Here is a 24,327-nt window from a genome sequence, read left to right on the forward strand (position 1 = left end):
AGACAGCTTTCCTGTTAATTTCAGCCACTCTTTTTTTGAGGAAGTTTATTTTAATCAGTTTTTCATGGCAGTTTTCTGCTATCAGGTCTGGAATGCAATACAGGCAAGAATGTCTACAGAATTAGTTAATTAAATGATAAATATGCCACTTGAATACTTATTTTCTACCCCTTTATCCTTTTTTGGGGGGGTGGGGTGGGTTGCCTCCGGCACTGATGCTTTTTCAATTCCTGATTTGAAAGAGTAAGTGGTGAAAGGACAGTGGTTTTCAGGATATGAGGAGCAATTTGCTAGGTTAAAGCTGATCCGCTGGAATTCTTCTTCTTGGTTTAATCCTTTTCCCACAATAGTTTGTTTGTTAGACAAGGAACAGAAAACCTGCCAAAAGCTGTCATTGTGCTGAGAGAGAACCAAGTGGTGCTGCTGAAAGATAAAGCAGGATGGGGCAAACCAAGCTGGCAGGGTGCGCAGTGCAGTTCGGCAGGGCAGAGAATAACGTGGCTCTCAGGCAGAAAAACTGCCCCAGAATGACTAAAAAGTACGACCTGAATCTCTGCCTCTTCTTTTAGTGGCAATTTAAACATTAGAACTGTTTCAAGGAACTTTGAGAGTAGATGAAGATGGAAAAATACGTTGGAGAGATTTTATTCACTTCTGTAGCCAATTCCTGACATGTGGGTCACACACAGAATTTTCCTAGGATAAAAACCCTTAGCACAATTATCTCTTCAGCTTTAGTTGATTTTTTTAACTAACATGTACTTCTGTAAGGACAGTCACTAATTTCTCATCAAACATGCAAACAGCAGTGCAGATGCTTAAAAGTTTCATGAAATTGGAGGATTTGTGTAAGGAAAATAAGGAAGTAACTTCTTCCATTGTGGATGTAATAAGCTATTCTTACATACTGGTTGTTAAGTTACAGCTTAGCTGCGAATGCTCAGGGATAATGTTAAAAGAAATGTAAATAAGGAGCTTTTTATTGCAAATTGGTTTTTAAGTTATTTGGGAGCTTTTTTTTAAAATATTGCTGTATATTTAGAAATGTTGAACTGGTAACAACTTTTGAATGTGGTTTTGAATATTGTGATTCTGGAATTTTATTCTTTATCATCATTGGTTTTCAAACATGGCAATGGTGTTTTTTATTGGGATATTTCTGTGGAGGGAATGGGCTGCTAATTGTATCTGAAAATATAACATGCTCTCAAGTGTCAGAATGTTGCAGAAGAAAGTTGAGGGCTTTTCCTGATTCAGGACAGTAAATCAGAAAGTGTCTGCTTGAATCCTGGAGCTTTCCCAAAAGAAATACCACCCTGGAGGATGACAAGCAGGATATTTTAAGTGGGACCTTGTACGCGTGTGGAAGTTGAAAGCATGTGAAAGCCTATAGCACTATAGTCAGCATAAATGTAAAAATAAAGCAGAAAAGTGTGGACAGTGCGCAGATTGTGCTGTAAGAAGTATTATACAAGACTCCATTCCCTCCTGTGAGCATGAGGAATACGTTACTGTGACCCTTCCAAGGGAGGCACTCAGCCCCTGTCCTCCCTTGGTCCTCCCTCCCTGAGCTGGAGCTCAGCCCTGCTCTGCCCCATCCCCAGCCTGGGCTGGCCTCACCCTGGCTCTTTCCCTGCAGGCAGGAGCTGGAGCAGCTGGGAATCCAGCTCTCCTGCTGGCTGCGAGGTCCTTCTGAGTGGAAAGGGGACAGAGTTTCTCAGTGTCACAGCACTGTGTCCCTAGGTGTTATACAGGAAGGCTGTACAAAAGCATTGTCCTGAAAGTGGGAATTTGCACAAGTTCTTGCTGTTCTCACAGGAACAAATTTTAGAACAAGATTGAGAGTGGAGAAGGTGTGGCTGCACTCAGTTGTCTGTGCATTTGACTTTGAAAGAAAAATGCTCTCTGCCTCTGGGCAGAGCAAGAAGTTTTTCTCCATGTCAGGAGTGTGAATTATGACTCTACTCATAGATTTTGCAGTACAGTCAGAGATAGCTACTGAAGATCATCTGTAAGCTTTTTATATAGCAAATATCATCATAGTTCAGCGGCAGGAGGACACTGGTGATATCCCTGATTTCTTCTGCTCTTTTTTTTTTTTCAGCGTCTGACAGTCTAGCGTTTGATTTTTTTTATCCCAGATTTTGTGGTAGTTACAGGACATTGAGAAGCATTTCAGGACTGCTCATTAAGAGCCTTCTGAAGTCAGCATCTCTTACAGTGCTGACACTGCAGGATTTCCAAGGAGCTTTTTGCATCTTCTCTGTTCCTCCTTGGGTCCACTTGCAGAGCACCTGTCCCTGACCCAGCCCTAGCAGAACCCCTAAACCCAGGTGATCCTTTGTTCCCTGACTGGTGGGGCCAGCTGTAGGTGGTGCTACCTGCAAACAAGCTGTTCCCAAACAACTGGAGTCAGATTGTGCTGGAAAAGACCCAGCTGCTGGGCTTACCCAGGGACCTGGGGTTTGTGCAGCTGAACTAGGTCACTGCAGCACCTGGGAGTGCAGAGGTGGCATTGGGCAAATCCTGCCAGGAAGGAGATGGTGTACGTTGGCTGAAGAGCTTCTGCAGGCTGGCTTTGGGAAAGGAAATCCCTTAGGCACACCAGCATGCTCTCCTGCAAATTGTTTTGCTTTTCACTGCGTGCTCCTAGGCCCATTAAGCTGGAAATGGGACTGGCAATGGCTTCTGGAAGCAGCACCCAGCACTGTTTGCCAGAGCATCGGCACTCTGTTTATTTTCCTCACTTCATGCTCCAGCGTAGTCGCTGCCAGCCCTCATTTTCCCCGGTACATTAAACCTGGTTCAGGAATGCAAATGATTGTGCTGGATGAATCATCTCCGTGGCCTTGTGCATCCAGATGATGTCATTGTCTTTGCTTGTATGTTCACTGTGTGCTTCTTGAATAATGCAGTGTGCTGGTGGTCCCTGAAACTTTCAGTGTCTGGCATATGAGATCATCAAGACTGAGCTACATCCTAATTTGATGGAAGCTGGTGTAAATCAACAGATACCGGGGGAATTGTGTCAATTTAAAGACTCCAGGCAGGATCCTCATGATTGCATTTTGACTCCATGTTAAAGTATATTCAAAAGTAAAGCATTTGTCATATTTGACAGTGCTCCTTAGGTTGGTCATTTTTGACATAAAAATGCAGATGTGGGAGAAAGCAGAAAAAATGGTCAGATTTTTAGAACAAGTAAGACTAGTTACTACTAGTGGCTAGTTAGTACTAGTAACTAGTTAAGACTAGTTACTACTAAAGTGTAGTTGGTATTGCAAGGAAAGTGCTGGATTTACTGGAGCATGTGAGGTTACTGCTGAGCCTGGTGCAGCAGAGCAGCGCTGTGCACTGGGGCTTAATCTGCTGGAGTGGCAGATTAAGGAAGAGAAATTCTGACCCTGAGACAAATTCAGATAAAGCTATGTCACTTGTTAAAAACTATGTTTTCCAAATCATTATCTGGGTAAAGCCTGTGGATATAAACCTCAGCAAGAGCTTCCCAGTGTTGCACATCACCAGACAAATTATTCTGGCCCTGGTCTGTGAAAACGTGGAGCTGGATTTCACCCCTTGAGTTGCTGCTGTAGGAATATGTGTGCTGAGCTGTTGGGATATAAAGGTCTGTCAGGCATCATCCCTGAATGATCGTTCCAGTGTCTGGAAGTCTTCTGGGAGTGTGACTGATTCCTCAAGGAGGAGTTTATGGCTGTGACTGTTCCGGTGACTCATGGCCCACCTCAGGTTCTCTGGAGCTGCTGACAGACAGCTGCCTACATTTATAGCTACTTTCAAACCTACAGTTTGGAGTCATCTGAAAAATACTTTGGCCTTCTCTAACAGGTGCCCTTAAGGTATTCGCTTTTCCTGTGTCTGAGTTATGCTGTGGACCCCAGGCCATTTCTCCCTCAAAACACCCTTAGCCTGGCTTTTAGGTCCACATCCACATTTTTTTAAGGTAATATGTTACTGCTGCTTCAGGGAGCCAAGGCACCAATGGTAGCTTTTGTTCCTGTTGGATTAGTCAGTAATACTTCAAAATAGTGGCTTCATCTGTGTTTGTATCTTTGGTGTTTATTGTAATCACATAAAGCACGTGGAACTTTAGTATTAATATGATTGTCTGAAGTCCTTTGACAGAATTTCTACTGTAATTCAGGATTAAATGCCCTGAGCATTAAAGAAAAGGAACTTATTTTTGTGCTGCCTGAATTGGAAAGAAGTGCCAATGGTGTCTTCTGGAGTCAAGCTCCATCCAGTCTGACAATTCATTCCCAGTTCATTGCAATTGACCATTCCCTGAGGTAGAGAGCAGAAGGGAGAAAGGTATTTTTGCATGGTATTTCAGATTGTGAGGAGGTGGGGCCACATCTGAGTTATGGCACATTATATAAAAAAGAGGAGCCATAGCAGCTTTAGATGTGTGATGGGGAAACCACCAACCACAATTATTAAGTTGCTCCTAAATTATATAAATATCTCTGCCATTGAATCTTCACTGGAATTTGAAACGAAGAGAAATAGGGAATTAAATGTTCTGCTTCACTTTCCTCAGGCAATGCATAGAGGGCTCTAAAGTACTCCATGGCTTTCAAAAGCATCATTTTGTCCTAGCAAATAGCAGTTCTCTCCTACTGCCTTAGAAAAAGAAGTTTGCTTTTTACTTCTTTTACACTGTCTCCTTTAAATGAAGCTAGTGAAGGGTAAAAAGGTGTAGGAACTAGAACTTGCACAGATCTCAAAATAGTTGAAGATATTAGAAAAAGCTCCAGCATATTTCAGCTATCTGTATTTTGATTCTGTTCTATTATTTTGGTCAAGATTCTTGTAGCTACAGCAATTTAAATTGAGTACAGGCTGCACTAAGAGTTGAGGGGAAACCTTGGCAGTTTGATTGTGTTGAAAAGAAGTTTAAGTGGCATTCTCAGCCTTAAGCACCAAGAAGCATCTTAGAACATTAATCTTGATGATCTACCCAAAATAATGGACTCTCCTAAGGGTATCGTACTGGACAAAGTTCCAGAAGCATCTGTTAGGACTTAAGAAAAGGTACAGGAAGTTTCTAAAGACATCACTAAAAGACAGAGAAAAAAAGAGATTAATGGAAACAGAGAAACATCCTACCAAAAGCTGGAGTTGCTTCCAAAGAAAATGGGATCTACAATAAGCTCTGGCTGATTAAATATTTTATCTATGTGGCAGGTAGAAAAAGTTTCCAAGAACAACTAATCAGAGGGATGAAAGCCTAGTGCTACAGCCTGTTTCCAGCAACCACACAAGCCAAAAAGAAGCAGGAAACACCCACCCCCACCTGCTGTGTGTGTATGGTTACTTGTTAGCCAGCTATTAAAAAAAAAAAAAGTATAAAAAGGAGCCTGTATTAATTATTTGCACCTTTGCTCAATGTGGAAGACACTGAGATCATCCCTTGTGCCCATGGGGAGGCTCATTAGGCTGAGACTGAGATAATTTTAAGTGAATTTCAGGTATAGATACAGGGTAGATGTGAATTTGTAGGCAGAACTGGGCTTACCCATGAAAGAAGAGCAGTGTGTGTACTTCCTGACTGAAAGCTGCCTTGGTACTTGAAGACTGGAGGGTGTTAGAAATGGGATCAGTGTTTAAAAACAGTCCAAATGAAAAATGTCTCAAGTGTACCTGCAAGCCTGACATCTCTTCCAGCTGACTTGGTGGAGACTACAGTAAAAGGTAGTATTAGACAACACCTGGATACATGTTGTGCTCTTGCAAAACTTGGGGGGTTCTTTGAAGAGATGCATGTGGATATCCAGTAGATAGAGAATATTTGAATTTTTAAAAGACTTTGGACAAAAGCATTGAGGCAATCATGAAGCAAAAATGTATTGGTAAACTAATTGGTTAGGAGGATGCAGAGGAAAACAGATTAGACAAATATTTGGAAGTAAGATTTCCTAGGGTACTTCACTGACAAACTACACCAGTATCAGGAAATCTGAGCTGAAAATACTTGGATGTGCAGCTGAAAATATACTGATTTTGTTTCTAGCCTTCCTTAAGGCTCTGTGTGTGAGTTGCAGAAGGGAAAGAAGGCTCTTTCAGAGATCCAGTGTGCAGCAATCAACACACCTTGGACCCTGTTGGAAGCCTTGAGGAGCACCTAAAGCTTCCAGGCGTGGCTGAAAGCACCAGGATGGCTGTAAATTGGTATTAGATGGCAGGAAAGCCTTTTTGTTCTGAAGGTCTACAGCTGCAGCCCTTGGGTTTGAATTCCCCTGGCTTATTTCCAGGAATTTTACAAACGGCCTGAGCTTTTGTGTGCCAAGGACTGGAAGGGACTTCCCTGTCTGTCAGACAGCTGTTTGTTTCTCTCTTTTTTTTCTATAATTTAAGCCTCGTGTTTGGATCCAGAGCAATTTGTCACCTCCCCTGTTCATACTCAGGTGGCCACTGGTTCATTGCTCAGCTGCAATGCTCATCCCCTTAGGAGTACAGGGGAGGTTGCTCAGTGGGAGCAGCTACCAGAAAAAATACAGATATTTATTGCTTGTATTCTAGAGTTGTGTGAATTTATTTTACCCCATTTCAAGTATTTTAGATTCACCAAGTATTCCTATGGGTCTGAACTTCTGATTTTTCTTACCAAGCTTCTAGTTGACAGTTTTTAAGAGGGATTTGTGCTGCAGCTGTGGCATGGTCTCAGAAAGCACCAGTGATTCATGTACTACAGTTTAAAAAGGGTGCTTACATACTCAGAAGAGAGCACATCCTAGTTACAGTTCTTGCTATAATCCCTGTTGAAACATTTACTGTTTTAAATAATTTCCTTCAGTCTATAATTTTTGTAGCAGAGAGCACCTTTAAAAAGAATACTCATTCAAATATTGCTGTTTTCCTCTCTTTCCAGTTTTTTTTTTTTGGAGAGAGCTCCAAGAGTCTGAAGAGAGGATGTAGTTGAATGTCACCTTCACTGATATTTGCAAATTATTAATGTTTGAAGGATGTCATGATGTTAAAGAAAGAACTCAAAGACTCAGCAAAAGTGTTCTCAGCTATGAATAGGTCTTTCACAACTGCAGTCCTTTGGTAGATTTCATGTTTGGGTGACAAAGCACAGGAGGCCAGCACAATCAGGAAGGTGTAATGCTATTAGCCTTGTGTTTCTGTGATCCACAGGGACCTGTCTCTGCAGTGTGTTTGAAAGATCCAGGAGATGATTCTCCGTGTGGTTGCTGTCCCAAAGACACAGCAGTCTTAGGGACACTGTCTTATCCCAAAGCAAATCTCCTGAAGTGTCTGGGCTGTGTTGTGATTCTTTTTCCATTAGAACCTGAGGAAATGTGTGATCTGGTTATGTTTCTGCTCAGCTCTCTCTGGCATGCAGTCCAGTGAAATTCAATGCCAAATATATCAGACCTAGCTCTGTGCTGTTTGGGGTTTTTCCCAGCTGATTTCATTGCTTCTCCTACTTTCCCATCTTCCTGACTTTCAGCTGCAAGAGTTTGGAAGTAATCAGAAGACGTAGAAACACCAGGCAGCAATTTTAACAATACAAGTAATTTACATCCATGCTGTTCTGCCTGTCCTTTTTTATTATTTCCACTTGTGTGTGACAACAGCATCCACAATTGTCAAAGAATCAGACTAAGATGAGCAGCTCACCTTCTGAAGGCTAAGATGCAGGCTGTCAGATAACAGAAAGGGTTGATGTTTACCTCTGCTGATTTTGGAAAGAGTAGCTATTTAAACCACATTTTAATTTGAGTTGGCAGAATAAGGATGACACACGGTCCCAAAATACCAGTGAACACTGATTTTAATGTTTCATTGTTTTGCTGTACAGGATAGCTGGCTCTGTGTTCCATTGAAAAAGTCAGCTTTCCTTTGGCACTATATCTAGTATTTCCAGGGCCACAGAAGAATGGGTGGAGGTTTTTAAAAAGCTCCAATTAATGCTTAATTCAGTCAGAAAAGGAGCCTACTTCTTCATAAGGATTAAAACATACCTCTGCCATGTCTCACTGGACCTTCTGAATGCATCAAATCATCCTGAAGGTCACATGCTGAGGACAGTGCATCATAAAGAAACAGATTAGCCCAGAAAGTCACTGGAAAGAGTGTTTTCCCCTGCTTTTGGCTATTTAAAGATGATGGTGGAAGTACCCAGAATCCCTGCATCCGAAAACACCATTCAAAAGGTTTATGAGAAGGAGAATGAGGCAAATTTGTCTTTTATTATTGGTATCAGGGAAGAGCAGGCTCTTGGGGGCTGGAAGCCCCTGGCCATAAGAAGCAGCAGTGTGGGGTCTCAGCAGGAAGGGATGAGCTGGACTGAGTCTGGGAGCCAGCCACCCCTGAGAGCAGCGAGCTTCTGGTCCATGAAGGGCCAAGGGGAAGGAAAATATGGGAATAGCATCAGCCCACTTGTGCCACGAGCTCTCAGCTGGGTGGCTGGTGCCTGTGGAGGGACCCAGAGTGAGAACAGGACAGAATCCCTCCTGCTGAAGGTCACACAGAAACGAGGTCACACGGAACACTGGGGATCCAAGTTGTTTTTGCCATTGACTGTAGTGGGATTGCAATTGATCCTGAAGTCAGGTAGCAGTCCTTAAGGTGAGTAAACAGTGGCTTGTGTAGCTGGGAAAGCTGGGATAAAATAAGAAATGGTTTATAGTGCTTTAAGTGCTCAGTTCTGGCTCCCTGTGTGGACAAGTAGAAAGTCTGCACCTAAAGCGTGCTGAAGTGCCCACACGTGGAATGAGCACACAGAAACAATTTGTTAATTGGGACACAGCCTGTGTGTCAGTAAGATTGTCTGCACAAGCCCCGGGGGGGGGCACATCATCAAGAACTGCTGGATATGAGAGAGAGCACAGGGCATAAAGGAGGGCACTGCTGTTTGAATGGCACTCTGAGGAGTGAGTGCAGCACAACCTCTCTGTCACAGCAGAGGAGGCTCAGATCTGTGTTTGCAAGCTGAATTCTTGTGACCCCAGCTGTAAGCAGTCCAAGAGCTGCAGCAAACTGCTAAACCTTTCTTGGCTAATGCTGATATCAAATTAACTAAATAGTTTTTGTGAGGTTATTGTTTGTCATAGGGACATAACAAATATAAGTCTTTATGCCTTCTGCTCTATTCCCTTGAGCTCTGTCATAATTTTAAAATAATACACTATTTCTTTGTCATCTGAGCTGTTCCCCTCATTATGTAATTTTATTTTTTCTCCTCTGTTAAGTCAACTCCCAGTTAATCCAGAATGCTGAACCTGTGACTTTGCAAATGCCAACAGAGTCAGTGCCTGGGATATCGTCACAGGCATGAGATAGAGGCTCTCTGGGGAGATCAAAAAGAAACCAAGATGCAAGGGAATGCTGCCATAATTATCTGCATAAGGTTAGCTCAATGTCACTGCAGCAAATTCCTTGTGGTTGCTGAGAACTGTCTCTCAGTACCAGAGAGCAGCACAGTGCCTGAGTATCTGCTAAAGAACATCAACAAGAACATTAAAAACAGATTAAAAACAAAACCCCCAAAAAAATGGTTTTAAGTCTGTGGTTGTTCTCCTATGACAGTGTGCCACGGCAGTTTTCTCTTGGATGAATATTTTTCTCTGGAAAGTAGAGCAGAGCATTTGAGGGAATTCTCCAGCTGCTAGCAAGGAAACTATTTCTCTGATATCTGTGCAGCTCTGCCTCCATATGCTGCTGAAAGTTGCTGGGTTTAAGTTGATCTTTCCTAGGAACCTGAGAGAAAAATGTGGTGCTGGTGATCTGAGTTGTTCACTGTCCACTGAGGAGTGCAGTGGGACTAGAAGTGCCTGGGCTGGACCTGCTGGGATCTGTTTTCGCCAGGGCTCGCAGTCACTCCTGCCTCTCTGGGAGCTGCTGGAACATACCATGGCAAATTCCCCAGCTGCTTGTGGAGGCTCCAGGTGCTGCTCAGGGCTTGGAAGATTCCAGCTCCAGTTTTGCCCAGGTGCTAGCGACTCACCAGATGTTTGTGTGAGCCTGACTGCAGAAGGTCAGGGCAGGGCCCTGGCAGCAGCTCAGCCGATTCGTGCTCCAAGCTGCGCTGCAGAGATAACGCCGCCTGAGATGTGCTCTTGTGCAAAGCTCAAACTGCATTGTTTGATGCAGTTCTCTGGAAGCTGTGCGCGTGTGGTGGAGCTGCACAGCTCCTGGGCTGTGCCGCTGAGAGGACTGAACGCTCAGAAGAGGCCAGCACTAACCAGGAACCAGCAGCTCCTCGTTCTGGGCGAGGACTGGCACAAGGGAAGGCAGTTGTGCCCCTGAGGATGCCAGGGCTGCGCCTGTGCCAGGACATGCGGGACACAAACACCTTCGTGCTCCTGTGGGCACTACAGAGCCTCAAGGGAAAAGCCTTCCTGGTGTCTCTGTCAAGCGTGGAGCGGCTTCTCGCTGCCTGCTGGGATGGGTGTGCTGTGGTACCTTCAAAGCCTGCAGGACTCCCTGCCTGGATTGGGAGTTAAAGGAAAACACACTTGAGCTTCCAGCACCAGCTCTAGAAACTTGCTTATGCACAGCATTTATCCCAGATTTCTCAGCTTCTATCCAGCCTGTGAAGTGTCAGAATGCTGGACAGCGCTCCCATTTTTACTAATAGGTAACAGAAATTTTCACTTGTTTCTAATATGTTCCCTCGTGAGATGCTCAAGATGAGCAGCAGCTTTTTGGCTGTCAGACCATCGGCCCAGCCATAATCAGCATGTTTTATGTTTCTCCATGGGCTCCTGGCCACCTGTATAATGTCCACCTGCTGAACTGGGCAGGATGCCTGCAGCACTGCCATCCAGACGGCTGGAATGAGGCACGGGTTTCCAGGAGGTGATGATGTTCCTAAAGGACAGTTTGCAGCAGGGTGACAAACGCTGCTGTCCCTTCTGCGTGGAGTCCCTCCCATGCACTGGTCTCATGGCACTGCTGTTTACTTCCTGTTACTTTAAAGCTTTTGGGGGCATTTATCCAGAAGAATTGCAAACGTTGTGGCAATGATAGCAAATGAATATTTAGAGACAGTCTCTGGCCCTCTGAGACTGAGGAGTTTTAATGTGTTCATCCTGAGCTGCCTGGGGCTTTTCTAAGAATGGTAAATTTGCTAGAAAATGCAGATTTAGAGTTACCACAAGTGTTTGCCCTCTGCAGTAAAATTTGTGTACTAGCTCTAAGTGGGAAAGGACGTGGTGCTTCAGGGGTGACAGTGAATGTGCCTCCTCAGCCCAGGTGCAAGGACCCACAGCATCAAGGTGTTTGCTCAACACCCCTTCACGGTGGAAGGAAGTTTGAGCCTGCAGTGTCCGGTGACTGAGCAGGGACTGAAAGCTTGCTGTTGGCCTTAGGACCTTTCCAAAGTGATTAGGGGTTTTAGAACAGTTTGGGTGCTGGGGGTCTGGGCACTTAGGGGAATAATGAAGGTATTAAGCTTGAAGTTTCTTGTGTAATTTGTTTTTACCCCTTCAGTGAGAGTGTCCTGATGGAAACAAAATAAGCTTGGTAGGATGGAGCCAACTCATGCACCTGGTATCTGCAGATTGTCCTGCTACTCCTTGGGAAGAGAGGCTGGTAAAGCTAATTTTGGGGAACAGTCATAGGGCTGATAGTGATGGAGGGAGAGGCCCACGTGAAGAGGCAGACAGTGAAATTCTGCCAAGGCACCTTGGTCTTGGCTGGCCTTCTACACTAAGCTGTGTCTTGGCTGGTTCTACAGAAAAGAGTGCCAAATGCAATAAGTTATGAAATTATTAGGGTTTTTTTTGTAAGTTGGGGTTGAATTGATGTCTTGCTGGGAAGCCAGTGGCTTTGTCTCCATTAGCAAATAGCACCATGCAGGAGGAGCAGATCAGCAGAGAAGCAGTGAAGAGCCAGACAGACTTCAGATTTCAAACCAGCTTCATTCTAATACCATGTGCAGAAAGTTTTGCAAGAACCTGTAGCAAACCTGTAGCAAAAGAGACCAAATATTTAATATTAAAAATGTCGAGAAAGCCTTTCAATTTATCAAGAATATTTCAAGGGGTTGTTTGCTTGCTTGTTTGTTTTTTGCCAAAACAAAGACTACACAAAGACCTGGCATATATTATGAGACATTCCAGTGCTGTTGAAGCTGTTTGGAGTTTTTTTGTTTCCAATCATTTCAGCTGAAATTTTGTTTAATACTTCTTGAGGTCATTTGGCATTCTGTTGAAACCTGTTTGTCATTCTTGTTATAGCTTCAAAGAGGTTTATGCATAAAATTGATCTCTTTATAACCACTTTAAAAATATTATTATACCTATTTCTGCCTGCACAACAGAAAGGAAAAAAAATCCAGTGCTGCTGACTTAATTTTCTTGTTTTGACTCTTCTGGTGTGTGACTAGGGAATTAGTCATGACACATCTGCCTTGGCTGCAGGAAACAGGGAGAGGAGGCAGCAACGTGGGCATTTGGGAGCTGAGGAAAAAATGGGGATCACATGCCTGGGAGCAGCCTAGCTGCAGTGAAAGGCTTTGGACATCATCAAGTGATAAAGGTGGGGAGGAAACCCCACCTTTGGGGTGTGGCAAGGAGAGTTTATAGTCCGTGACGCTGGCTGTGGAGCAGTTTGTCAGTCAAACATCAAGAATAAAACAGCCATTGGCAAATAGCTATTGACAATTGAACAAATTGTAATGTGCTGTTCTGATATCAAAGAAATAATCTGTTCATATACCTTGCTCTCCTAATCTAATTTGGCTTCTTATTTTGGTCTGTCTTTAAGAACAAGAATAACACAGATTTAAAAACTTATTTTATAGATTCCCATACATGAAAAATCTAAGTTGGTTTTTGGACAGATGATGCCAAAAAGGATTGAGTCTTATGGAATGTTGTCAGTGTTCATTTGGTTTTTTTAAGGAAGATGAAATCAGAAAGGTTTTGGAGTTAGCAGGATACCAGATAGTTTTCAACTCTCTATTCAGGTGTCTGTTTTCAAAAGAGAGGCAGTGTCAGACAGCCAGAAGTTTCTTTGGACTTTCTCTGGGCTTGGAAAAGGTGTGCAGTGAGTTGTAAATATGGGTATGAGGAGCAGCCCTTAGGTGGATTGTGAAACATCTGGGAAAACCCATGTGTGACCAGCCCATTGTCCCTTGTGATTTTCCAGGTTCCAGAATCTGCTGTGGTCCCGAAAAGCCTTTGTGGACAGCGTGAAGGTCTACAACCACAGCTACATCTACATGCCAGCCTTCTCCATGAAAACGGGGACAGGGCCCTCCCTGCGTGTCTACTACACCCTGGAGGATTTCGGTGCCAAGCAGGCTGTCCTGTTTGCCAACCCCAACTTCCTGCGGGACATCGGCAAGTTCTGGAAGAGCAAAGGCATTCACGCCAAGCGCCTTTCCACGGGACTCTTCCTGGTCAGCGCTGCCCTGGGGCTGTGCGAGGAGGTGACAATCTACGGCTTCTGGCCCTTCTCGGTGGACCTGCACGGGAAGTTTATCAGCCATCACTACTATGACAATGTCCTGCCCGACTCCGGGTTCCATGCCATGCCCGAGGAGTTCCTACAGCTTTGGTTCCTGCACAAAAGCGGTGTGCTGAGAATGCAGCTGGAACCTTGTGAGGACCCTCTAACCCAGCCTTCAGCCTGAGGATCATCACAGTCAGTTCGGGAGATCAGTCGTTTTTAATTTCCACGCTCTCCGACAGAGTTCTGTTTTATGTTGGTTGTTTCTAAAGGGATCTGCATGGACCATAAAAATGCTACTTGAAGGCTAAATGGAATATGTCCTTATTGTTTAGTGCTTTATGGAACTGGGAGAGGATGAAATGTATCTCTCCATTAAGTCCATTCAGCAGCGGTGGGAAAAAAACCTCAGAAGCAGCACAGCTGAACTTTCCAGGGACATTTTTAAGTGACAAGTGTAAAAAGGGCATTAAGGCTCAGAGAGTCACCGGGCCACTCATAAGCTTTTGCTGACAGTGCCAAATATGACTATCTCTTCCAAATTCCATTTCATTCCGGATCAGCACCCTGTAGAACTTTCCTTTTTCTGTGCTTTTTCCCTCTGTTTGGGGGTGTGTGTGTGTAGGACAGCATGTGTGTGTCATTGACTCCTTGGTTTCTTTTCCTTTTATTCCTTTTCTTTTTGATGTGTCGTCCCCTCCCCCGAGGAAGGAAAAGGAAGGGCTTAAAAGCCCGAGGAGCTGAGTACCATCAGCTCCTCTGCAGACTCTTGGGAGAGTGAAGGTGCTAAGAATCTGGTTAGAATGTCACAGGAATGCCTTGCTACTGAGGATGGCTAGACCTATGTGTTGTAGGTATTATCAGGATGGTTCAGGTCACTGCACTTACAGCTGTGCCAGTGCTGTACTGTGGGCAAGAGCTGGTTAAGGCAAATTGGTCTGAAAAGAAAGCATGTTACAAAACCAGCAGTGAAGTGCAGCCTGATTTCAGTGACCCGCTGCAGGATTTCATAGCAGGGATGGTTCCTGACCTGTTTTCTGTCCAGCCTTAGGGATTAATTCTGTATTCATTTGGACTCCAGATGTTCATGGACTGTTGAGGGTATTTGAGGGGTTCAGTGGAATGTAGAATGAGGTTCTTCATGTGCTTACAGCAGGAAAAATTGCAGAAATGAATGTAAGTGTCATTTAAAATTAGTCAAAGTTTTGAAAATCGTTTCTCTGCGTGTGACTTGTTCTTCTGCTTGGATTGTAACGTTAGCCTTAAAGACTTGTACTTCTCACATGAGATTGTTTCTGCTTAAAGAGAGTCTGGGAAATAAAACAGCCTTTGGGAGCACCAAAAAGCTGCACAGCCAGCAAGAAAAAGGAAAAAAGAGAAGGGCATGCCTGATGCAAGGCAGCCCTGCTCACAGTGGTGAATCCTGTCAGTGTGCACAGTGCCTGAAGGACTGTTTTATTTTGGGTTATTACTTGGGTGGCAGATGGTCCTCTCACTGTGGAAATGAGAAATCGTTCTGTTTGTTTGCTTTGGTTTAGCACTGGAGGAGAAGAGGAGAATCCCCGCTCAGTCTGCAGCACAATTTAAGCTGAAAGATGTTACCACCAGTAACATGAAAAATCCAAATCAGTGTTCTCGTTCTTGTTATCTTGTCACTGAAAATCTAATCAAGGTGTTGGGAAAACAAAACTGTTCAACTTTCCACAACAACTTCCTGTGCTGTTCTAGCTCCACAGCTCTAGTATTTTGACGGATGTGTCTTCTCAAGTGTTGATAAGGTCTCTCCTTGTAGAGTACCAGCTGCAAGTTCTATAGATATAATTTTTTTTTTTAAAAAAGTGAAATCCATGGCTCTTCTTTAAATATGAGTAGTTCAGCTCTCTGTGTAGGAAACTGGGGAAAAATAGTCCTGTTTTTCTTTTTAAACCTATGTTTCATAATAAAAATTTTCTTTTGGAATAAGGATATTCCAAGCATAAAATGGGCACTGTTTTGTAGGATTACAGGACAATGCTAAAGGGTAATGTGGAGATTTTGGAGGGTCCTAGCTATTGTTCTGATAGAATCTGAATGTACCTCACAGCCCATGTTATCTTTGTCCATGTTTTCATTAAAAGTACAGTCAGCACACTGATGGAACCTCACCTGATAATTCATTCTGTTTCATTAGTGCATTATCTATGGTGTGGGGACTTGGTGAGGAAGGATTTGAAAGTAAAATATTTTCCTTGCTGCTTGTTATGGCAGAATTTGACTGAACCTTTGTGAGTCCCTTCTGGTGTCTGCAGTCCTGATGTTTGCCAGGAGATAGCTTCCAAGGAATTCTGGGGCAGGAGGGCCCCAGGCTGTGTGTGATGTGCGGCTGACACTGGAGAAATCTCTCAGTTCTGGCCCTGTTCACATCTAGGTACAGTGAGTGTAACACACACAGTACAAAGGCAACCACGTTTGATGAGGGAGTAATGGCTTCAAGGGTAAACAATTTTCTATAACTTGCAGAAAACTGGCAGTTGTGAAAAGGAGAGAAAGACAAAAATAAATGCCACTTTTTAGAGACAAAATCTGGTTTGGCTGACTTGTCAGTCCATGGAAACGCTGGCCAGCAATCAGCCTTTTGCCCAGCAGGTAAAAAGGGATGCAGGAGAGCACTGCAAGTCTTCTGTGGCAAGAGCAGTCAAAAAGACAAAACCAAGCAGCTGGGAACATAAGAGTGGCTGTTTCCTGAGGAAATGTTGGAATGAAGGCTCTCCATCCACGTGGAGTGTGGGGCCTGCCTTGGGGATGTCTCAGAGGAGGGCAATCCACGTGCAGGAACACTGATATCAAACACGGTGTGGCATGGAAGGGCCTGAGAATTTATCCATCTGCAGGAGGGAGGTCATTGCTTGTGTTGCTGTAATGAAATCTTTTGAAATCTTAATATTTTTAGTGAAATTCCCTCCTGCAGCACCTCTATTTCTGCTGTCAGTCCCTGAGTTTCCCTGATAGTGTAGCTAAAGCTGCACAAATCTGCCAGGTTGAAAGCCACTGTAGTTCATCTTCAATAACAACTGGTTCAGGCTGGCCAAATAACTTGTTAATATTCATAGTTATTAATTATATCATAGAGCTGACAAGGGACAGAAGTGCTGGAGTATTGCTCTGCCTGCGGAGCAATCATTGTCCCGTGTTTGTAAGGAGAATAAATTAAATACCTTTACAAGAAAGGTATGCACTGAAATTCCTCTTCATACAATCTTTTTGGGGCTGTATATGTTTTGAGGAAATCAAGACCAATTTTTGAACTTGTGACAAAACTATATGAAACTTTCCCTCCCTGTTGATTAGGAAGCCTCTTGGAGCTCTTTCTACATCAGACAAGCAAAACAGAAACCAGCAAATCAAAATCCTAGAGAAGGGGAGTGGGAGGTGTGCTCATGAGAATAAAAACATCTGTAATTTTGGCACAGATTTTGCTACAGCACTAAGAACTCTTGCTCGTGAATGTTGTTGTTTTTTTTTTTATTTGTTTGTTTGGTTTTTTTGCTGGAATGAAGATAAGTTTGGTGTGAGGCAGCTACTAAAGTCAAAGGTCTAAGCCTCTGTTACAGCTCAAGCTTTACAGAATATGGAAATACTGGCCTTTTTTTTTGACTTGACTACTTTCATATTTGTGTTATTTTCTCCAAAATTCATGTTGTTTTGTAGGCAGCTGAGTTAGCGCCTCTGTGAGAGCTGAAACTAAGCAAAGTATCTGCTTTTTGAAACTTAGTGTCCTGAAATGTGGTAGTTCTAGAAAACCACTTCTGGAAACATCTTCACCAATACTGACCTCATATCGGGCTCACCCTTGCCTGTAATTAAGGTGTAAGGGAACTTTTTATCTGGAAGCCAGGAAAATTAAGGAGGTGACAGCAATGTCACCATTTGCTGCCTCTCTGACTCTTCTTCAGCTTAATAGATTAGTAAGTATTGCAAAAAGTCCAGGTCATAGGAAGGACAAGCTGTTTTTTCCTGCCACTCCCATCAAACATAGATATAAAATGGACTACCCAGCTGCTGTCTTGAGTCATGGCCTTCTTCAAAACTCACATGGTGGAGTTTCCATTAGCTGATTCTAAGCAAAATTCATCAGGCTTTGTCCAGAAATGCCTGTTCCCCATCTCCATGGTTGTTTGAGGGGTATTCTGGGTACTGTAGCTGTCCTAGAGTGCAGTGACCTCCTCTTAATGTGGACTTCTGTTTCTGCCCCAAACCATCATCCTAAGGGATCTCTCTTCCCTGTCTTTCCAGATGACCATTCCCTTAGAGGATAGAAGTGTGATTTTAAAAATCCTGCCATAAGGCAGCCAAATGTTTTGTAGTTTGAACAAGCTTTTCTTTTAAACTGTTGACATATCTACCAAGAGCTCAAAATAGCTCCAAATAAAAAACAGAGTTTCAGCCAGGTGTTGGTAATTCCCTCACTGGAGAAGAGAAAGAGGACAGAAGGATGTGTTTTTCAAGGCAATTTGTGCAAAATAATACCTGTTCCCTTGAATTCCCATATTTTATCTCTTGAAATCTGTCATGCTTGACTTTTTTTAGTTTCTGAAGAGAACAATTAGTAAAAGACTTAGAGTTCTTTTTGTTAAATGTTAACAAACTCGTTTCCCTAAGTGGAATGCAAAGAGTCAACAGGAGGCTTAACCTATCCTCCCTGGCTAATATTTTTTGGCAGCAGTGGGAACTTAAACAGCTACTCATTCCTCTCTGATTGTTCATTTTCATCAGTTTTTATTGCAGCAGGCTGAGCCCTGGTGTATTCAGCCCCTTCAGCTTAATGCATGTGCTTTAGAATGAATTTCACTCTGCACTTCATCTGTTGTGATGGGGGAAGAAATGTGTTGCTAATTGAAAAAGCTTGGTTTGGTGCAGGCAGGAGAGAGGCACTGCCAGATTCAGGCTCCTTCTGGCCATTCTGAGCTCTCTGCAGGACTGTGAAAGCGCTCCAGCTGCGGCTGTGAGGCCCAGCCATGCAGGACCGAGCGGGAGCTGGAGCTCTTCCCCTGCTGGAAAAGGCTGATTGTTCCTGGTAGCCCCGGCTGTGGCAGTGCCCAGCAGTGCCCCCCTGCCTGGGCTCAGGACCAGGGGATGCAGCTCATGGCCAGATCATCACCCCAGGAAATCACACATGGCATGGTAAGCCCTGTCCTGCTTCGCAGCCAGGAGTGCTGGGCTTGCTGGAAGTGGTGGTAGCTCATTCCTTTGGAGACCAGCCTGCCCCTAGCAGCGCTTGAAATGCCTGGCAAGTCTCAGGAAGGCCCATTAAAGCTGCATCTTTAATTATTGACTGTGTACTCCCTCTGCTGTGGGGGTCAGCTTTCTGCTGAGCTGACTCTTTATCCTGTCAGGAACCCTCTAAAGCAAGGGAACCTTTAGCACCTGGGCCGTGTGGAATTTACTGTGTCATTTGAGGCCTTCATCTCCCAAGTTAAACTCTTTTTCCCCTCTTTATCCTGGATTTAACTCCTGTGAGTGAATCCAGAGTGAGTTCAAGAAAGCAGTTTATTGTCACTGTTTTCTGGGTTTATTCTAGTGATTGTTCTGTGGGCTTCTGAAAAAGGTGTTCGATAAAACACTGGAGTACCTTTTGGACAGCTCCTTCTGACTTCTGATTGTATATTCAATGAATTGTTTCAGTCAGGTGGCACCCATAGCAGAGATGAGTTGCAACATTTTCTCTTAATTGGAAGGAAACAATTACAGAACTGTATTTCATTTCTAGCTAAATTCTTATCAATAACTTAAGGAATCCTCCTTCTGCAGGAAGCTTTGTTGTTGGGTGATTATGTTGATAGTAAATGAAAATTCTTCACTGAAAATAAATGCATAATCTGCAGTACTGAGACACAAATTTGAGTCTCAGATATCTCCAACAAAGATTCTGGTGGTCTGCAAAAGTGCCATAATCACAACTTATTTTTTCTTCTGTGCATGTGTTCTTATAGGAAATGCTTGAATTTTTTTTATAAGCCCTCTATGTGCTGAAAATAAATACTCCCTTCATCAGGAACACAAGTTTCCTTTTGGGTGCCCATCGAATGCAGGGTAAAACTGCCAGGAGGTGTCCAGTTCTCAGGAAAATGCTGGTTTGGAGTAGTCTGGCAGGACTCCTTTGAGCACGTGAGTTGACTGCTGCCTCTTGAGTTGTACGGTTTGGGCAGATGATACAGAGTGTGCTGCACTGACAGAAAAAAAATTATATATATTTTAGCAACAGCTCTGCCTGCTTGATGTCTCTCTCTGTGGAGTGATATTTCTTCATTCTGTGAGGGCCCTTGAAGGACTCTGATCCTACAGATCAGTCATGTGTTGACTGGTTTTAAAGGCCTGGGCTTTGTACTGAAAGGCACAAGGAGCATGGAAATGCCTGGGAATTATGTCCTTTAGTGTATTATCGTTTGGTCACTGCAGGGCTTGGCCTGTTACAAAACATATACATAAAAATCATTTTATCTGAGTATCCAAAAGCCATCTTACCTGAGTATGAGACTTGCATGCAGGAGGAGGTCACTGGAAGGTGACTCCCTGATGCTGCAGAGAGCAGAAACCACTGTGGTTTTATTTCTGTCAAATGAAATCCCCTTTGAGGTAATATTGGATTAGGTCAGCTTTCAGTGCTCTTGAAACTCCCACTCCATAAGCATTTCCAATAATTGTTCCATGCAGAGGCAGAAACAGGAGATTTTTTTTCTTGTTCACATGTCACCTTGCATTGAAAATGGAACAAAAAGTCAATCAGAGCTCTTACCCTTTTCAGAGGTCTCTGGGGACTCCCTAAATAACAGAGAGGCACACAGTTACATAAATATAAACAAAATACCCTGAAGTTTATAGCTCAGATGCTGGTTACTATCTTGAATAATTGCTTTCAAATCATTTAGAGGAAAAAAAAAAGCAAAAATTTTGTATGTGATATGTGAAAAGGATATGTGAAAAATATCCTCTTTTGGTTTTCTCCTATAATGTACTAATAACTAAAGAAACCATGTTAAAAGATATGGGAATTTTCCCTGGTTTCCATCTTATTATGCACTTCAAGCTTTGTATTCAAGTCCATATTTCTGCAAAGATTCCAATTCTAGATTGTCCCATGTGGTGTCCTTAGACTAAAAAAAAATTAAACAAAAAACCAAAAAAACAAAACAAAACAAAAAAAAACCCCCACAAACAAAAAAAAACCACCAAGAAACAAAAAAAACCCATTATACTCCAAATGTAGTAAAAAAAAAGGAAAAACACCAAGCCCAGGACAGAGGTTCAGCTCTTCTGAAATTTGTGCCTGTCTCTGTGCTGCCATTTAGTAGCAGTGACTAAAGAAAGAAGCAAAGATCAGAAAGGAGATGAATGCCAAAAAGACACAATATTTCTGGTAAAGGGATGGGAGCATAGGTTTAGATGCTTGGAACCCCAAGTTGTTAATTGATGTTAGGTCTTTATTATTTTGCTTCTCTTTCCCTCAGTTCTTGTGCTGGGGTGAAACTTGTTCTGTTCACAAGTTGCTTAAAATCTTCTCTGCACTACACTGAACTTTCCTCTGGCCCTAAACCTAAAAAATTACCAGAGAGGAAAAAACCACTTCAGGTTTATCAATATTTGTATGCAGCATTTTACATCTTCTGAGTACTAATTACTCTATTAATTCATAATTAAATGAAGTAGTGGAAACTGCTACTTATCCCAGAGTTTTGAAGTCTTTCTTCCTGTGGTGATTTCTCTGTTAGGTGAATGGAGATTACTTTTAGCTCAGATGTTGTAAGAATTAATTAATTCTTGCTTGGGAATTAAAGTGAAAAAAAAACCCAGAAATTTTACTGAGGTTATCTGTCTTGAACAATGAAAACAAGCAAATGCATTACTGTTTTTATCTGAGTGAATTTATGCTTTGTGGTAAAATCCTCCGCCATTTTTCGGAAGTACAGTAGGAACATTGTGTTCAGGGAACACCTGGATTGCAGGAAAGGGAAAAGCTGTGCATTTATAAAGAGAAAATAAGGTTTTCTCCTCTCAGCCACACCCTTCAATTTATAAACCAGATTCTCTGCTCTCTTTCACTGTTCTGACTCAGAATGTCAATAGAATGTTCAATAGAATTGCCTGGATTTTAACTGTTCTCAAACCTGAGGGAATCCATTCTATGAAAATTTGCAATTATTTTAAAGCACGGTCAGATTATGATACTTAGTCAAAGTATCATAATTCCGTACTCTACCAATTCTTTTTTCCCCACAAGTATAGGCCTCGAGCAGTTTATGCTGTTTGTTGGTTGCCTTTGTAAGGTGAGTATCTCACTGCATTTCAAACTTCTGCCTCACAAAGGCATCACAGGTTGAAATCCAGTCAGGATCTGTGTCCTGTCCTTGTCTCGTGGAAGTGATCCATGAGCTGCTCTGTTTGTCAAGTGCATTGGATGAGCCAAGTGAAAATGAAAAAAGGATTTTTCAGCACTGGCAAGCTTCACCATTCACTGGCTGTAACTGGGAATTGGATATCCTCAATTTATTACTCCTGATGGATCTGATGTATGGGAGTGCTTCCTCTCATCAAATAATTTTATTAGATTTTATTGATGGAATGGGATGATCTTTTCCCCCTGCTTTTCAACTGCAATTCTTCTTTTCTGATAGTGTTTGCAAGGAAGAAATACTTCTTTCTTCTCTTTTGTGTTTTAAAATGACAATTTACATCTAAGGCATTATTCTAATCTCAAATGCTGGTCTTAACCCTTTTTTCTGTGTTGGGCACAATAGTCTCTTTTCATAACAGTACTTATGTTTTCAGTGATGAAATCTCAACAAATGATCTTCCTCTTTAAAAACTGAAAGATTTTCTGGCTTTCATAAACCCCAGTTTATGAAATTGTCAAGTGTCTTTGGGTCTTATCCTAAATTGAACATAGTTACATTTTTAATCTTTTGTCTATCTTAGTACACTCATAGTAAGGTGTCAATAAAATAGAAATTGATTTCCAAAATATCTTTCAACTTCAGTTAAAAATAAGGAGTTTTCTCCTTTGAAGGCATGGGGGCTTTAACAAGGGTCTGTAACTGCCATGGTGATACTGATGCCTTAAAGAACTAGAAAGAAAACAACACACTTTGGAGATAATGTCAGTATAGGTATTATAAAGGCTGGTCTTTATTGGAGGCCTCCAGGGGCAGACATGGAAAATATCCACAGAACACCCACACCTGCCCCATGGGCTGAATACAGTTTTATAAGTTCAGAAAATTAGCATAATTGACAAAAATCACCAATTAGAGACAAAAGTGGTGAGACAATTTCCCCCAGTTCAACCCTGCCCCCCCTCCCCTTAGATGGGAACTGAACTTTGTTTATAAAAATACATCTCAAAGAGCTGGTCTCAGGCTTGGTTCCTAGGGAGAACCAAGACAGCATAGGGGCCTTGGAATGTGTTTTGTCCTTCTGCCCATCAGGGCAGGGAAATGTACTGGGGAAACGAGCTAGAATACAGTAATAAGCTGTAGAACTACAAATGGGTGTGTAAAGAATACAGAGAATATATACAAAAGGAAAAAGGCAAAAATCAATTTGGCACTATTCCTCCCCCTTTTTTAGAGACTAACAAGACTCTACCTTGTCTAGTCTCTACTCCATATTTAGCCAGACCCTTGTATCATACAGCCAGCTATTATTTAAAGAATAACTATAGATATAAGTAGTATGATCAGTTCATTTTATCCAGGTCCAGTTCCATAACCATGAGGTAAGAATGTCAAAGATATATTCAAAGTTCAGTGGGCTTTTTGAAAGCTACCTGATGCAGAATTTGAATTTACTTTCAAATTTCAACCAAATCCTTAATAATTGTTTCACTCTGATTTACATAAGAACAACAGCCAGGGCTAATGATTTTGCAGCTAGTAGGAAATATAGAGTCATTCTGTTTTGTAAAACTATACCAGACAAATCATGGACTTCTTCTTGTAAGGCCAAAATTGCATCTGAAGTTTGCTTTTCAGTGTGTTCAATAATCCTTACTGTGATCAAATGTTATGTTTGGAATTACATCCCCATGGGCACAGGCCCAATCTTCATATAGGGGCAAAACTTACCAGACCGAATTTTCACATATTCAATATGACCCTGGCAAGTTGTTCATATGAAGAGCTTTTGGATACATTTTGGACTAAAGCCACATGCAAATTTTGAGACCAAATCTGCACCATAGTTACCAACTGTGCATATAACATGCACAGGAGAACCATTTAAATAACATCATCCTGATTTGTATCAGTCTCTGTTTTCCAGCTGTTTCAGGAGAGAGGTCTTTTAACTTTGGAGCAGTGAATTCAGGGTTCCCTGCCAGCACCTCAGGCTTGAGTGAGAGCCAAGACTTGGAATGGTCCTCTCCACTTGGCTTGCCTGGGTAACCATCCCACCACTTCACCAGACCCAGCCTCCAGACTGGAGCAGGGCACACGTGTCCAGTCCTGTTGGGCTGGGTAACGTGATGAATCTCTGGACCCTCTGCAAAGTGGAACTTAAAGCTAACTCTAACCCCAAATAATAAAAAAATTTGGCACCAATGTGAGCATTTTTAATTTTAATTTTATGTCTCATGGAAGTTACAAGGACTTCTAAACTTTTTTTGTTTTTACACATACCAGACCCTTGGCTTTAACCTGTGTTAATGCTGTTTCCATCTGGCTGTTTCTGAAAGCTCCAGAGAAAAGCAAGCAAACAAAGACACCAAGGAAATGAAAGGTGCCTTGCTGTGATGTTTTTCTAGAGCAGTACATTGCTCTGATAATGAACTGTGAAATGTAGCATGTGGATGATGATGAATGTAAAAACTTGCATGTCTTTTTATGTGAATGTTGTCTCCATGAGATGGATTATTAGTAGGAGCTCTGTAGT

The 24,327-nt window shown here is 42.5% G+C and overlaps 1 protein-coding gene across 1 annotated transcript in view; it reads left to right on the top strand.

Annotated features, from left to right (window-relative positions):
• The window catches only part of ST8SIA1 (ST8 alpha-N-acetyl-neuraminide alpha-2,8-sialyltransferase 1), a 95,020-nt gene extending 79,451 nt beyond the window's left edge, over positions 1–15,569 (top strand). Inside the window, exon 5 of the mRNA XM_041398583.1 lies at positions 13,123–15,569. Within this exon, the coding sequence (XP_041254517.1) occupies positions 13,123–13,609 (487 nt within the window). The 3' untranslated portion in view covers positions 13,610–15,569. The remainder of the gene's footprint in view (positions 1–13,122) is intronic.
• Positions 15,570–24,327: the final 8,758 nt, after the last annotated feature.

Source organism: Onychostruthus taczanowskii, unplaced genomic scaffold (genome assembly GCF_017590055.1).
Source record: "Onychostruthus taczanowskii isolate IOZ18803 unplaced genomic scaffold, ASM1759005v1 scaffold15, whole genome shotgun sequence".
Taxonomy (NCBI): Eukaryota; Metazoa; Chordata; class Aves; order Passeriformes; family Passeridae; genus Onychostruthus; species Onychostruthus taczanowskii.